We start from the raw sequence: 15,806 nt of genomic DNA, 5'->3' as shown, positions 1-15,806 counted from the left end.
AGAAAGTACAAAGGTAAGATTCAGTCTGGATTTGTGAAATTTAAATGTTTGTTTTTTTTATATTAACTTTGGACTTGAAATAATGATAGTTGGGTCATCTTTTTAAAACTATTTAAAAGCTCTGTCTCACAGTTGCGCTGCTGGATTCTCTTGGAATCTGATTTATTCTCGTTATTGACATTTCTAGCCACTAGTCCAGCCCCTGTATAATCTGAACAGCTGTTAGTTTCTTCAACTCTCCTACCTTCCCTTTCTTTTGAGACGGTTAGTTATTTCACCTGCCTTGAAATGACCTGTTAACAGCTGTTACCCTTTGTAATGAATGTAGACAACGTCACAGAGCATGAGGGAGTAGTTAGTACCACTGGACAAAGCATGACAATGGCCAGCTGTGGTACTCCCATATCTCTAAATAGAGAGTAGTTGACCTGAACTTCACAGGTCTATCCAACACCTGGAAATATGAATTTATCTAGAATATATATTCTTTCATTTTATCAATTACGATTGGGTTCAGCTGAGAAATGAAGGAAACTCTAACAGTGGCTTAAATAAGATAGGATTTTATTTAGAACTCACATAAATGAGGTCTGGATGTCAGCAGTCCAGAGCTAGTAGGGGCTGCTGATCATCAGGGACCCAGGCTCCTTCTCTCTTTTTGATCCACTATCCTCAATCCATGGCTTACCTGCTGGTCCAAGATGGCTGTGGAAGCTTTAGCCATCATGTCCACATCTGAGCCAGGAGAAAGGAGAGACGAGGGGAAGGAAGCCTGTACCCTCCTTTTAAACACACTCCTGGGAAGTCATACACTACACTTCTGCTCACATCCTATTGACCTAAACTTGGTCGCACATCCATACCTAGCTGCAAGGAAAGACTTGGGAAAAGTAGGCTTTATGTCAGCTAAAAACTGGGTATTTTCACTGGAGAAGAAATGGAGAACAGATATTTAGGGGCAACTGGAATCTCTTCTGCACAGACACAGGCTGAAATAAATTTGAAATTAAAATTTTTTTTCACATAGGAGACTAGCTATAGATTTTTTGTATTTATTTTTGTAGTAGGAGAAATGTGCATAAAAATCATTAATTATGGTGTAACTTGTTAAATTCTGTAATACACGTAACACATGTAGAGGCCTTAGCATAAGCCTCTGGCGCATAGTGGGTATTCATAGTAGGTTGCTGTTGCTATATACGAAAAAGGTCTCCCAAAGGAGGGACCCCAAGGCTGAACAAGGGGAATTACTATGAAAATATTGAGATGGAAGGGAGAACCCTGGGGACTAGGGAGGTCCTACAGATCTCAGGGACTGGAACTAGAAAGTCAACAGTCTAGGTTCTCCCTCTCCATGTCTCTCATCTCTTCCTGTGTCTCCTTGAACTCATTCTCTCCTCCTATAGGCAAACATTCTCTCACATTAGGGAGGATGGCCAACAGCATCCCCAGGATTACCTGCTTCCAGGTCCTTGCCCAGAACGGCAAGGGAATTCTTCCCCCTGGCCCCAGCTGTAAAATTCTTAGACGTGTACTCTGGCCCAGTGTGAGTCCTATTCCTGAACTAGTCACTGTGACCGGGGGCAAGGGGTACCATGATTGGCCTAAGCCACTACTGTTTCAGGAGGTGAGGGGTGTTCACCAGAACCTGGGGATAAAGAGCAGAGAGCATGATGAGCAAGCACAGACCTCTCCCTAAAATAGCAACCGCCTTCAACTTCTTTTCCTTTAACCTGCATTATTTTTTCATGATACTTACCATCCAACTTTGTATTCATCTGCCCGTTTTTCTTTTTCTTTTTTGTTTTCCCTACTAGAACATAAGGCCCATGAGGACAGGGTATTTATTGATTTTGCAGAACTTTGTGTCCCCAGCACGAAGACAGTGCCTGACACATACAAGATCCTCAGTAAATATCTGTGGAATGAGTAGCTTCACCAACCAGAGTGTGGTGGGTGGAGATGGGTCACCAGGCTGGAAAAGTAGAACCCTAAAACACTCCAGGATTTAGCCACCTTATAAACCACAAAGGAATCATAAATTGTTGAGTGGAAAAACAAAGGCATCTGGAGTTTCTCAGATACCATAAGTCATCCACCAACCCTGGCTGGTTCTCATTATCGCTGACAAAGGGGGATAAGAAGAGAACAGATGAAGGGAATAATCCGAAAGTGTTGTGGAAGCTGGTAGTTCTCTCCCCATTCGTTAACACGCTTTTACTAGAACAACTAGCAGTTAGCACAACGGACAGATTGAAATCTTATCTCCCTTCTCCAGAGTGCTCTCTGTAGAAGACAGAATGCTCCTGGGCTCCTAGATGAAAAGCATAGGCGACATCGCTAGACCACAAGAAAGGCGAATTTACACTGTGCTAGCCCTTGTGTTGCTTTATATATTCCACTCTTCCCCAAAAACTGCACTTTAGTTGGTTTGATGGAATCCAGTACAGTTGTCCATCCAGCTGATGTCCACATCTTTATCTCTGGCTGGAGAACCAGCCTCTTGCTTCACCCCGAGTTTCCAAGGGATCAGCTTGGCCAAGGATGGCCATGGGTGGCTTGGTTTTCACTTTTCAAGCTAGCCATGCCATTCAGCTTCCAGCTTTCACTTGATCGAAGGTTTTATTCTTGGCTTTCTACGCAGTCATGAACAGAACAGGCTTTCTGTTTTTCTTTCCCATTACGAGCTGTGAGAAAGCAGCTGAGGTTTCAAGAAATGTGTTGACTTTCTCTTTCTTCCTTTCTGTTCTCCTGTGGTTTGTAGGGTGGGAGTCGGGGAGACATTTGGGCCTTTAGGGGAGCCTTTCTGATTTACTTTCTTGAAAATCCAGTTTTGTAATGCTGCGTCAAGCAGCTTGTGGAATTGTGTCATTTCTGGATGTGGCCACTGGCTCAGCTCCCTGAAAGTCTGCCCTCCTTGATGGGAAATTTGGCCCCGTCTAGATATGGGCTATACATGGAGAAGGAGGAGAGTATCAGTGTGTGTATAACTACTTCTATAAATTTTGCATGATTTATTTATTGACATTTACGTATCCAAATGAATACATAGTAATAATTACAACCATAGCTAACACTTTTTGAGCACTGATTATGGGGCAGGCATTTTTCTGAATGCTTTCCATATAGTAACATGTTTAATCCTTGCAGCAATCCTGTGAGAAAGATGTTATTATTAGCTCCATTTTACAGATAAGAAAACTGAGTTGAGCCAGGTAAAATAACTTGCCTAAAGTCCTACAGCTGACAAGGGGTGGAGCCAGGATTTAAATCCAGTCAGTTGAGCTTCCTAGACCATGCTCTTAACCCACCCTACACTGCCTCTTTTCTGCAGTATTTATAGTTTGGTGATCTAGGCATAAAAAGCATTTAGTGAAGGGACATTATCCAGGTTAGCATCATCCACAGAATAAGGAGGCAGTAAGTGTCCAGTAGTTAGAAGAGGTGATGATGCTGATGGTGGCAGCTGTAACTACACCAAAGTTGAGCAAACGTTGTTGGGTTTTACCATTTGGGATTTAGAGACAGTGTCTTGTGTTGGAACCACAGCTTTGCTGCTTACTGTGTGACCTCAGTCACGTTGCTTAACCTCTCTGATTCTTTTCTGTAAAATGCAGACAATGCTAACCACATCATTGCAGGGAGATGGGTCTGTGAGGATTAAATAATACAATTTACAAAAAGCATCAGGCATAGCCTCAGATGTATAGTAAGTGTTCAATAAAAGTGACCTTTATTTTTTAGCCATTTGGCCTATTCTCAGTGCATAAATAATCCAAGATAATTACTTGCATTTCCAAAGAAATTAAAGATGAAACCACATCCAGATTAGATCTATACTTTTCAGTTAGTCGTGAGTTCTTCCTTTTCCAGCTAGTCAGGCCTGGCTTTTGTTCAAGTCCTGGTTAACTTTTGACCTACAAGTAAGCTACCCTAATTTCCATAACTGGAATTTCCGCCTTCCTCTGGAGGGTCATGTCGGCCGGCCGGACTCACCCAGTCTATGTGACAGCCTTCAGGGGCACTAATCAGGACCTCTGTGTGGAGCCTGCGAGGAGCTCCTCTCAGCTCTGCCCTTCTCCTCTCTCCTGCTGCCTGCTCCTGATGCAAAACCTGGGTGTACCTTGTGCATTACAGCTACCCCGTCCCCCCAGAGTGCCTCCCGCTGGGGAATGTGGCAGAGGATCTGGATATAATTGATAGAAGCAGCTGGCACAGGCACTTCCTACAAAGGCATTGGCTCCAGTGGGCGTGTTGGTCAATTTAGACAGTTTCCAAAATCCCTAACGTGGAGGATATTTATTTATTTTTCCTCTCTACTGGGAATGTGGAGAGGACCTTCCTGAGCATCCCAGGAAATCCACAGTGTGACGTTCCAGTCTTTGCAGATGAGAACATGCCCCTCTGACAATGCCATCCGCAGCCCTGATTTTAAGCGACAGTCTGGGCGAGATTAAATGGAGGTTTATCTTTGAGTGACCAGAGTTATTTTTGTTTTCGTCAGCTGGGACTATTGTAATTAATGCTAAGACATTGGCGGGAACAAGGCTTTTATTATAATTCCAGGGTGAGGATGGCTTTGACTGACCTTTCTCCTGCTGGAGTTTCAGTGTTTTAGTATGTGCTGCTTGCGCTGGAAAGAATTTATAATCACAGGCTGTCAAAGACAGCCATTGTTCTCACGGCTCTGAACATGTGGGTCAGCCACAAGTGCTTTCAGCTCCCCCAGCGCCAAGAGCTGGCCGAGAGCGAGAGCGAGAGCATGCCTGGATTCTTCTGAGGCATCAGGAAAAGCATTTTGCATATTTTTCATTGCCGTTTTTTTTTTTTTTAACTTTTTGCCTCAGAAAGACAGCTTCCTTTCAGAGCAGACATTTCCCTTCAAGGTAGCAGGAGATGGAAGCATGCTCCTCCAGGATTTCATGGAACTGATTCTGCTGCAAAAACAAATGCTGTGTGCATTTGCCAGATAGCATACCCAGGAGCAGTCGCCGGCTGACCTAGGGGCTGGGTCCCACAAAAGACATGCAGTTATGGATTCCGAGAGACGGGTCAAGGTTACGGTCTTCATTTCTGTTTTCATCTGTCATTGTATTCTTGTGAATCCAAACTTTGTGATCTTTATTCTTAATTCCTTTGATTTTTTTTTTTTAAACATTGTGGAGGATGAGTTACTTGGGGAAAAAAATTTTTTTTTTTAATGTGTGAGATTTTCTAATCAGGAAAGTTGCAAGAGGGAGGGTTAAAGAATGAAATGTTGACTCGCAGATGATAATCGTTGCCATAACCTTTCCATCCTGACGCTATGTGCAGGATTCTTTGGAGCCCCCTGGAGACTCCTGATCCTGGAGGCTCTACGTCTGTGGCTGTAATGTCTGTAATCCTTTCGTTTTATTTTTGGACAGGAGACGGATGACATTGAGAGTCCTAAACGTAGCATCCGAGACAGTGGCTACATTGATTGCTGGGACTCGGAGCGCAGCGACTCCCTCTCTCCCCCTCGGCACGGCAGAGATGATTCCTTCGACAGCCTGGACTCCTTCGGCTCCCGTTCCCGGCAGACGCCTTCGCCAGATGTAGTCCTCAGGGGAAGCAGCGATGGTAGGTTGGAGCCTTTGTATAAACTGCACATCTTAGAATTAAATGGTAACAAGGGCTGCCTTGTCCCCCGCGGATGGATTGGCATGGGGAAGGCGGACTCCATGTCCACCTTGCTGGAAACTGGTAACTCTAAGGTGGTGGAAGGAAAGTCTTTTAGTGCTGTTTTTCCTGGTCCTTAGACTTTTGGTTGGCTTTGCCAAGAGTTTGTTTGAACATTGCCTCAGTGAGCGTATCTTCTATTGGAAAATGTGTTACATCATTCTTCCTTGGTCTCAGTGAATCAAGACACTGTGCAGACCATTAGCTCATGAAGTGTGTGGAAGGTTTATATACTCTGGGTAGGAGGAAGGGAAATATTTGAGTGAGTACCACACTGTATAAGTGAAAATGGATCAACTTCCAGCAAACTGGAAATGCACTACACATACTTAGGAAAGTTCTGAAGCCTGGGATTGTGAAACTTTAATTGGCACGGTTTTGGCAAGCTGTTCGATGCTTATGATACCTGACCGTTGACTGGAGCGATGCAGGTGGCCATTAATGTATAGTCCACAGCCCAGACTGCCTGTTTGTTCTGGGACTGGGTTTGATTTAAGTCCCATGGATTTTACATCACCTGTAAGGAATGATCATTTTTGTTTACAAAAGATGCAACTGATACAAATTTAATGTGTATTTTCCAGAAGCTGTATACCTTACTTATCTTGCACCTTTGTGCTTTTAGGAAGGGAAGATGGCTTGGTTCTGCATGTATAAACTTGCAGGAAGACTTGAAGTCTGGTGGGGAATTTTTTCTTGTTTTTTTTTAAGTAATGCTTGATTGATGCTAATATTTCTAGAGACTTAAGTCTACTGTCTGAGATGAAAATTATCTTGTAGCTAAATGATCCCTTTCAGCTATAAAATTCTGTTCCTAAATTACTGAGGTATTGGATGTGCCCAGGTCCTGAGTTAATTGCTAGACACCTTGCATCTCATTTAGTCCTAAGCGTAGATAAGGAGATACTTAGTATCTTCTTTTCTGTATTTTACAGGTGAACCTTAGAGAAGTTAAATAATTGACCTAACATTGTTAAATAACAGAAATCACCGTCAGCAAGTAGTGTAACAATGTTAGCCTCAGAAAGTGAGTCCAAAATTTACACTCTTAAGCTTAATTTACCCACATTTCTTTGTTTGTCTAATAGATTTTTTAAATTCTAGAATGACTAAACTCGTGCTTTTGTTTTGTACTTAAACATTCCAACCAATAGATTAGCCTCAGGGCCACATAATATGTGAGTCCTAAAGAATTCCATGGTGCATTGTGAGCTGCTTGAAAACATTTCTAAGATTTTATATGACATCTTAAGTACCACCCACAGAATTAGAAGTTACAATACCAAGTTCATGATCTCATTGAGCTTTAACTTGACCAGAAGGTAGATTTACTTTTACAAAACATATCTTAACCAAATTACTCCATCCATATTATTTTCATTATTTTTTAAAAATTATAATTTTCTTTATCCTGTGTTTTTAATAACTGGTAATGTAGGTCCTTTATTCTGTCACCAGCTTTGAGAGGTTCAGAGTTTTTAACAAGCCACATCTTGAAAGAATTTGAGATGGCAATTATTAGTATTGTACTAATATGTGCTGAGGCACAATTAAGTTTGCAGCAATTAAGATTGATAAGCTAAGGTCTTTTTATAAATGTTTTTTCCATCTAAAGACAAAATGAAATTGAGCCTCACAAAACATCATCCATGAAAGAGCATCTTAACACAGATTTCACCAATCAGCCTGATAGCTTCAGGCTTATGTTCTTGTAAACTAATCAAGACCTAATGAGGTTTTTAAAGAAAAACAACAATTTTTTTATCTACCTAAAAAAAGTAGTATAGTTTTATCCACGTAGATGTTGAATTTCATTAGAGTTTATGGTATATTTTTTTAAATGATACTAATCAAGAAGATTGCTAGTCCTAGTAAACACTTTCAAATTTAGAAGAACAATTTTTTTAAAAATCTTGAAAATTTATTTCCTAGGACTCACAATCAATTAGGAAAGTCTTGCCATGAAATTCTCCAGCTCTATATTGGGTCAGTATGGAGAGCTTTTGTTTTATTATTACTGAGGCCCACTGACCCTTCAATAGGGACAATCAAGAGCCACACTCAGGTGGTGTGATTCAGGGTTGGACAAAAGAGCTTCCTCCTGGTAGGGATGCTGTGGGTCCCCAGGATTAATTCAGCCTATCTGTCTTGCTAGATAGGTGCCAATTCCTCAGCTTTATTAACATTCCTTCTGAGGCCACTTAATGGGCTTCATTGAAGAGGAAATACAGACCTTCCACTCAGTTGCTTTTAAAATTAAAAACGTATTTTATTGATATGATGCATTTTGTTAAATGAATATTCTTACCTTTTATATAAAAGATGAGTTAAGGGAGAGAAATAAGGAATGAGAGAAATTAAAGTGCTAGAGGAAGATGAAAAACCAAAGGGTTGGGGATGTGTATGGCAAAGACACATAAAAAAAGAAAGACTTGCTGGAAAGGAGAGGACTGTAGCCCCGTGGAAAGAAAGGATCAGACTCCGATCAAATAATGCCATCACTGTCATGTGCTATGTTGCAGTTTCCTAACTTTGGGCATAAATAGAGAAGCCACCCTCGTATATGTCCATGTTTTCAGGATGAAGTAAAGTCAGAATCTTGTGAAGTGTCAGCCTTAGATCAGAAGAGCTCTACCATTTACTGAAGGTACACCATTCCAGCCACTTCCTAGGTGCTTTATGCCGTCTCATTTAATCCTCAACAAGCTATGAGAGCTGGATTATCAGCTTCATGTCTCTGATGAGGACTTAAGAGTTTGGGGTACAGAGGGTTTAAATTTCCCAGAGTCACATAGCTGGTGTGTGAAATTAGACCTTGATCTCTGAGTCCAGAAAGCTACCCTTCTTTCAACTGAGCCACTCTGCCTTGGGGCGTTTGCAAATTAACTTTTCCTGAAGTATCTGTTGAAGGTATAAAAGAGGGGGGGGGGGGGGGGGGGGGGGTGGTGATCTGTTTATGTGTTCAACAACATATTTTGAGACTTTCATTCAGTATATTATAGACAATATATTTTTAGATATTGTACACAAAGTTCATAAATTATAGGATTGTTAGAATTGAGACAACTGTAACCCATGACTAAGCCTTCATTGTTGATTGAAGAATCGGTTTTCTTTCTTTTGTTTATTCAGTAAAGTGCAGTGCTTCCCCTAGTCAGGATGCTTTAAGCAGACGACGTTTTTCCAGAAGTGTGTTGCAGAGGAAGGAACAGTGGGCTGGGAGTCTGGAGAACAGAACTTGGAGGCCCAGAGTTGTTATCAACCAGCCATGGAGAATGGGCTCTTTCAGCCTTCTGAGCCCCTGTTTCCACCTTCGTGAAACAGGGATAATGTGAAATAGGGAAACAAACTAAGAGCTTGGCAGGGTAAGGTAGGGTTAGCATTTGTTTATAAAGCCATTCACAGGGGGCTCTAAACATTTTTTATGACACTGAGACAGATCCTTGATAAAAGACTTGGGGTGGGAAGGGACCTAAGTTATGAATTAATAACTAACCAGTAATGAAATGGTCAAAACTTCAGAAGGGAGATTGAAAAAAAGTGACATAAATTATTCATAAACTGAATATTTCATCTGCAACAATGAACAACTTGTTTATGGTCAATGCTTTTAACTTTTATAGTCTTTTTAAAGCCATTAAATCATTTCATCTCCAGGGTAAATCATTCCCATTTTTCAGAAAAGGACAGTCAAATGGGTTAGAGAAAAGCCTAGGAGCCCACAGCTCATTATTGACAGATCCCAGAAATAAAATGACGTAAAGAGTAGTCAGCATTTATTAGTCACTTACTCTGTACCAAGTACTGTACCAGTAGTTTACATACATCTGATCCTCCCCATGGGCCTTTGAGTAGGTGTTATTATTATGATCATTTTACAGTTTGGAAAACTGAGGCATAATGTGGTGAAATAACAAATGCAGTCTCATAGCTAGTAAGTGGCAGAGCTCAAAATGAAGTGGATCTGACTTAACACCTGTACTCTGCCCTCCCTGTGAGGCTGCCACCTCTCTTGACTCTTACTTTAAGGCTCTTTTCATAAGTGTAAATAGGTAATTTTCTCCTTGCTATTATGGGAGTTGAATAAGCTCACAATTCTCTCTCATTCTTTAAGAGTTTTCAACCAACTTCAAATGGAAGCTACCTGTAATGATAGTGTTTGTTTTAATGACAGCTTCACTCTATAGATCTTATCTAGTGAGATGAGACTCAGGAAACAAGGAGGCAATATAATTGCTGGGGCTATTGCCTAACAAAAGACTGATGCTGGCAACATTGAATTCCTTTGTGATGTCTAAAACACTGTTTAAGCCAAACCAATTCATTTATTCATCAGATAATTTGAGGATGCCCATGTGTACAAAGACACTGTGATGGATACTGAGAATGATATAAAGCCCTTGTTCTGAAAATACAAGGTAGAAAGTATAATGAGTCAGAAGCAAAGAATAGATGGGGCCACAGGGTTCCCAGGAAGAAAAGATTGCTTCTAGCAATAGATACCAGGAAGAACTCCAATATAGAGGAATATGCAGTTATTATAACTCAAACCACTTCCTGAAAGGCAAACCCTTGGTATAATCCAAATTGGCCACTTTCCTGAATTCCTATTATTCTTATATATCTGTGCTCCTTGATTGTAACTAATATCCTCCAAATGTTTCACGGATTGGTTAAAGGTACCTCAAAGACAGAATCCTTTATAATTCTTATTTGTCAGAATATCTAACACAGTGTTAGACATGCAACAGCAGGTGCTCAGTAAAAACTCCGTTGATTTGGGGCCAGCCGGGGGCATAGTGGTTTAATTTGGCACGCTCCACTTTGGTGGCCTGGGTTCGCATGTTTGGATCCTGGGTACGGACCGACACCACTCATCAAGCCATGCTGTGGCAGCCACTCACATACAAAATAGAGGAAGATTGGCACGGACATTAGCTCAGTGCCAATCTTCCTCAAGCAAAAAGAGGAATATTGGCAATGGGTGTTAGCTCAGGGCTAATTTTCCTCACAAAACAAAAACAAAAACAAAAAAAACCTCCATTGATTAATTTGTGTTTTTTCTTTTAGAGTTGCAGAATCTCAGCAGGCATATAGGGCTGTTGCAAATGTGTTGCTAGTTGTAATTCTCAGATATAGATAGTCTTAAAAAAAACGGAGATTTTTTTAATTTGACATTTTTTTTTTCCTGATTAGAGTTGAGACTTTTTCCCAGAGTAGACTAATTTAGACTGATACTTTGGATTTGCTAAGTGAATAATTTAAGGAAGAAATCCCCAGAACCTACAGATTTAACCACATCTCTAGTATTGCATACCTGCCATCGGGAACTTTGCTGCTAGCCCAGCGCACATTTTCACCGCTCATCCTCTCTTCCCCAGGGAGAGGAAGTGACTCTGAATCTGACTTGCCACATCGGAAGTTGCCAGATGTGAAGAAGGATGACATGTCTGCGAGGCGGACTTCCCATGGTGAGCCGAAATCAGCCGTGCCTTTTAACCAGTACCTCCCGAACAAAAGCAATCAGACGGCATATGTCCCCGCTCCTCTGAGAAAGAAGAAAGCAGAGCGAGAGGAATATCGGAAGAGCTGGAGTACCGCCACCTCCCCCCTGGGTGGGGAGAGGCCTTTCAGGTAAGGCCTGAGCTACACTGCTCCCGCCCTGGCTTGAGTGCAGGTGGTACAGGAATGACAGTTCCTGGACACCAGTGAACTCAAATGGCCATTTCAGAACCTTGATGTAAGATGACAAATGGAGGTGGGCAGGACAGGTGTTTAGAGAGATTGTGATGATAGAATACAAGCATCATAAGGGTACCTAGAATAGGGCCTGGCACACAACACAGTAGGCATTCAACAAATACTTGTCTAATGAGCAGATTTTTGAAACCAGCTCTATTGACAGGACATTGAGAACAGATCTGTCAGCCCTATCCTTCTGTGGAGACTGCCTGACTCCCACTCCTGTTAGATTAGGTGCAGAAAGATTTATCTTTATGCAAAAAGACTTAATCTAGATAAATGCTTATCTAGATATAACCTGTAGTATGTAAGGGATGCATGGAACATGCTTCAGAATCACATGTAGAAACTCATAATAGATGGAAGATACATTGGGCTGCTCATCTCTTTAGAGAAACAAGCAGTGTTTTCCCTAATCTCTGATTGTGTTTTTGTATTTATTCTTTGGTTAGTCAAGAAGTATTTATTGAGCATCTACTACATGCTAAGTGCTATCTTTTAGGCATTATTGACCCAATAGTAAATAAGATAGAGTCCCTGCCTTCAAGAACTTTATAGTCCAATAAAAGAAACTTACAAACTAGTCTAATCCTTTCAGCAAAACCACTCTGATCATTGCATGGTTATTTCTCATAGTCCACATTTATTATCTGTGATTTTCCATTGAATAAACATTTGATTAAAAGTTTTAGTTACTGAACAAAACAAATTTTACCTTTCCAGCAGAAATCGTTTTTGAAATAGCTCTTAGTCAATGTTGAGATTATGATGCATTGTATTAATTAACAAATGGCTACGTTTAATTTTCTTCACATTACCAGGATCATATTGCATGCTATGACTTTTTTTTTTTAAGTGGAAAGTAATATCAGAATGACCAGGAGACAACATGTGGTCTGCTCCCCAGCCCAGTCTGTTAGTTTGGTAAACCATATTGTCCAACTCACTAGCTATCCTGAAACAATAGAGGAAGAGGGAAGTGAAGTGGGGTCTTGTGAAGAGGACCCCGTCGTCCAGATGGATCCTGGTGGGAAGTCTTCTGATGGTGGGTTAGAGTTACCCACTAGCAGTGGTAAGGAGCAGCCTTCTCCAGAGGCGGCTGTGGTGGCACCAGCTCCCAATTCTGAAGAAAAAGATGCTGCTGAGATCCAAAAGCACAGAAGGCTAGAGCAAGCTGGAATCAAGGTCATGCCAGCAGCACAGCGCTTTGCCAGGTTAGCTCTGCAGGCTGAGGCTGGCCGGGCTGGCTTTGTGCATGCCTGGGGAGTCGGAGTCTGTCTGGCGTGTTGGACTTTCCATCTTGTTTTCCCACTTCATGCTTTTCCTGTTGCATCACTATTCCCCACTCAGAGCAAATAGAAATAACTGGTAGCTAGGGCCGGCCTGTCTCTGCTAAATACTTGGTTATTTGAAATGGAGGTGGAGAGTGAGCTTATTGCTGCTTGATTAGACCTTATCCTAGTCAAGTATTTGTGGTCAGTCATTTGTGGGCTGTGAGATTTACCTAGCAATAACATCTTGTTTTTCGATTGTTTGTGGCTTGTTATTTTTCACACTATTCCTAAATGGCTCTTATCTTACTTTACACATCACTAAGAAAATAGTTCCTTTGAAACAGGGAACACTCCCTTTGGAGAGTGGCTCGTTTACAAAAGTCCACATACTTTCTTTGTCCTAAGGAAGTCGTAAGAAAGACTGGGTTTATATGGCTCATTTTCTAAACCATACTGATTCAAAAACAAAGAATGGAGTAATTACTTCTCTTAATTGTAACAAAGGCACTAGTATTCACTCCTGATGGCTTCATATTCTATGTGAGATGGAGACCTTCAGCCCTCAGAGTCACAGAAAACTATAGTTCTACAGTTTTATGTAGTGTTTTGAGAAGCTGGTTAAGTTTTCTCATCTAATAACCACCAAGGTGCTAACAAATAATAGTGGGACCAAAATTTATTTGACAAGTTGAAATTCTTAACAATTTGACAATTGAAATTCCTTTACCACTTACTGTTCCATTTAATCCTACGAGGTAGGTGACATGCCCATTTTCAAGAAGAGTACACGGGGGCTCAGTGATAGTGACTTGCTGGTCTCAGAGCTGGTTACCACTGCCCTGGTGGTCAGATTTAGATGTTCTGACCACAGCACCACATTTGTCTCCCTCACACTTAATGGAACTTTTCCATTTCTCTGTCCAACTTTGTATGTGGTTATTTCTGTGGCCTAGGTCTTAACTGAAAGTTCCAGCATTGATGAATATGGATTTAATCTTAGAATAGTTTTATATTGATAAAAAAACCAAGTGTATACTTCTTCCTGCCTGTGGTGTTCCACAGATAAGTATGTCTATCGTAAACATGTATGTGCTTCTAGAAAACTCTAACATAAAATCGTGCTTGTGTTACAAGCAGCTCTCTGGGTTTCTGAAGTAATGAAGAGTATTGTCATAGAATCTTAAAAACAAAAACAAATTTAGATATTCTTTAAATTTTGGTTCAGAGACCTTGTCAGATACATACATTTTCAATATCATTTGAGCATCTATTTGTGTCAGAGACCAGGCTAGATGCTAAGAATACAAAAATGAATAATATCCCCTTACCATGTACCATTTTTCAGACATTTCCTGTTTCTGTCTTCAAGTCTAGGGCACAGTGGGAGTAGGAAATAAGTGACACAGGTCAGAGTATGAATTTACAAAAATTTTAATCTTAATATCCTTGACACACGTACTTTCATTTTTATTACATCTGTCATGTCTTTAAGCTAAAATTTACCAAAGACGCCATCATCTTTGTTTTTTCCTGTTTTTATTATCACTTTCAAAAATTGCCAGTCTATTTAGTTAAAAAAGAGATCTCATTTAAAAAAATTGATTTCTCTGGGCTGGCCCCATGGTACAGCGGTTACATTCGCACATTCCACTTCTCGGCGGCCTGGGGTTCACTGGTTCGGATCCCAGGTGCAGACATGGCACCGCTTGGCAAAAGCCATGTTGTGGTAGGTGTCCCACGTATAAAATAGAGGAAGATGGACATGGTTGTTAGCTCAGGGCCAGTCTTCCTCAGCAAAAAGAGGAAGATTGGCAGTAGTTAGCTCAGGGCTAATCTTCCTCAAAAAAAAAAAATTTGATTTCTCCATGATTGCTAATATGGTTGAATATTGTGTCATGTGTATTGACTACTCGGGTTTCCTCTTCTGTAAATTGCCTCATATCCTTTGCCATTTATTTTTCCTTTTTTAAAAAAATTTTATGGTGGTAAGAACACAGCATGAGATCTACACTGAACAAATTTTTAACTGTGCAACACAGTGCTGTTAACTGTAGATACAATGTTGTACGCTAGATCTCTAGAATTTATTCATCCTGCTTAACTGAAACTTTATGCCAGTTGATTAGCAACTCCCCATTTACCCTCCCCTAGCCCCTGGCGACTACCATTCCATTGTTTGATTCTATGTATATGACTCTTACATACTTTGTGTAAGTAGAATTATGCAGTATTTTCCCTTCTGTGACTAGCTTATTTCACTTAACATAGTGTCCTTAAAGTTCACCCATGTTGTCACATATTGCAGAATTCCCTTGTTTTTAAAGCTGAATAATATTCCATTATATGTATGTACCACATTTTCTTTATTCATTCATCCATTGATGAACATTTGAATTGTTTCCACATTTTGGCTATTGTGAATAGTGCCACAATGAACATGGGCGTGCTAATATCTCTTCAGGATCCTGACTTCAAGTCTTTGGTTAAATATCCAGAAATGGGATTTCTGGAACATATAGTAGTTCTATTTTTAATTTTTTGAAGAATTGCCATATCATCTTTAGAGTACCCAAAAGAGCTAGGGGAGACGAGTAGGGAGCTACATTAAGGTAATTCAGCACACCCACGAATCATGATGATGCAGGAAAAAGAAGAGATTGGCCAAAGGCTGGGAATTACTGTGAGTGTACTGTGCCACGTCAGTAACTGGGAAGTTTATTTTGTAAAAAACATTGAAATCTTTTATGACGACTCCCATTCTGTGGACAAACATAGAATCATGGTTAGTTTGCAACTGTAATTCTGAGTGATGAGTATTTATGTAGTACTTTTTGCTCCTGTCCACGTTTCTTCTTATCTGGCTTAATTTTTACATATTTCATCCAAGTTAGCTCTATTAAGCAGAAATTCACAGGTTAGTTAATGTCATCACACATTAGATCTTGTGAATCTGTATTTAAAATTGGGTTCAGGGAAATTATGCATATTCCCAGAGATTGTCCCAGTAGCACCGTGACACAGCGGCTCCAAACACCCAGAATTAATTTGTTGGACAGATTTTTTTCAGCTGCTATCTCTCTCATAAAGGTT

The 15,806-nt window shown here is 40.6% G+C and overlaps 1 protein-coding gene across 4 annotated transcripts in view; it reads left to right on the top strand.

The window, feature by feature from the left end:
• Positions 1–15,806, top strand: part of LOC124232944 (LIM and calponin homology domains-containing protein 1) — a 311,710-nt gene that overhangs the window by 220,495 nt on the left and 75,409 nt on the right. For 3 of the 4 annotated variants that reach the window (XM_046649900.1, XM_046649902.1, XM_046649901.1), the window contains exons 7-8: positions 5,406–5,601; positions 11,082–11,334. In XM_046649900.1, the coding sequence (XP_046505856.1) occupies positions 5,406–5,601; positions 11,082–11,334 (449 nt within the window). Of the gene's footprint in view, positions 1–5,405; positions 5,602–11,081; positions 11,335–12,392; positions 12,657–15,806 lie in introns of all 4 variants that reach the window. The other variant, XM_046649899.1, reaches the window with a different exon arrangement.

Source organism: Equus quagga, unplaced genomic scaffold (genome assembly GCF_021613505.1).
Source record: "Equus quagga isolate Etosha38 unplaced genomic scaffold, UCLA_HA_Equagga_1.0 146_RagTag, whole genome shotgun sequence".
Lineage (NCBI taxonomy): Eukaryota > Metazoa > Chordata > Mammalia > Perissodactyla > Equidae > Equus > Equus quagga.
The sequence above is the reverse complement of the archived record's forward strand: the minus strand, read 5'-3'. Positions and strand labels throughout refer to the sequence as shown.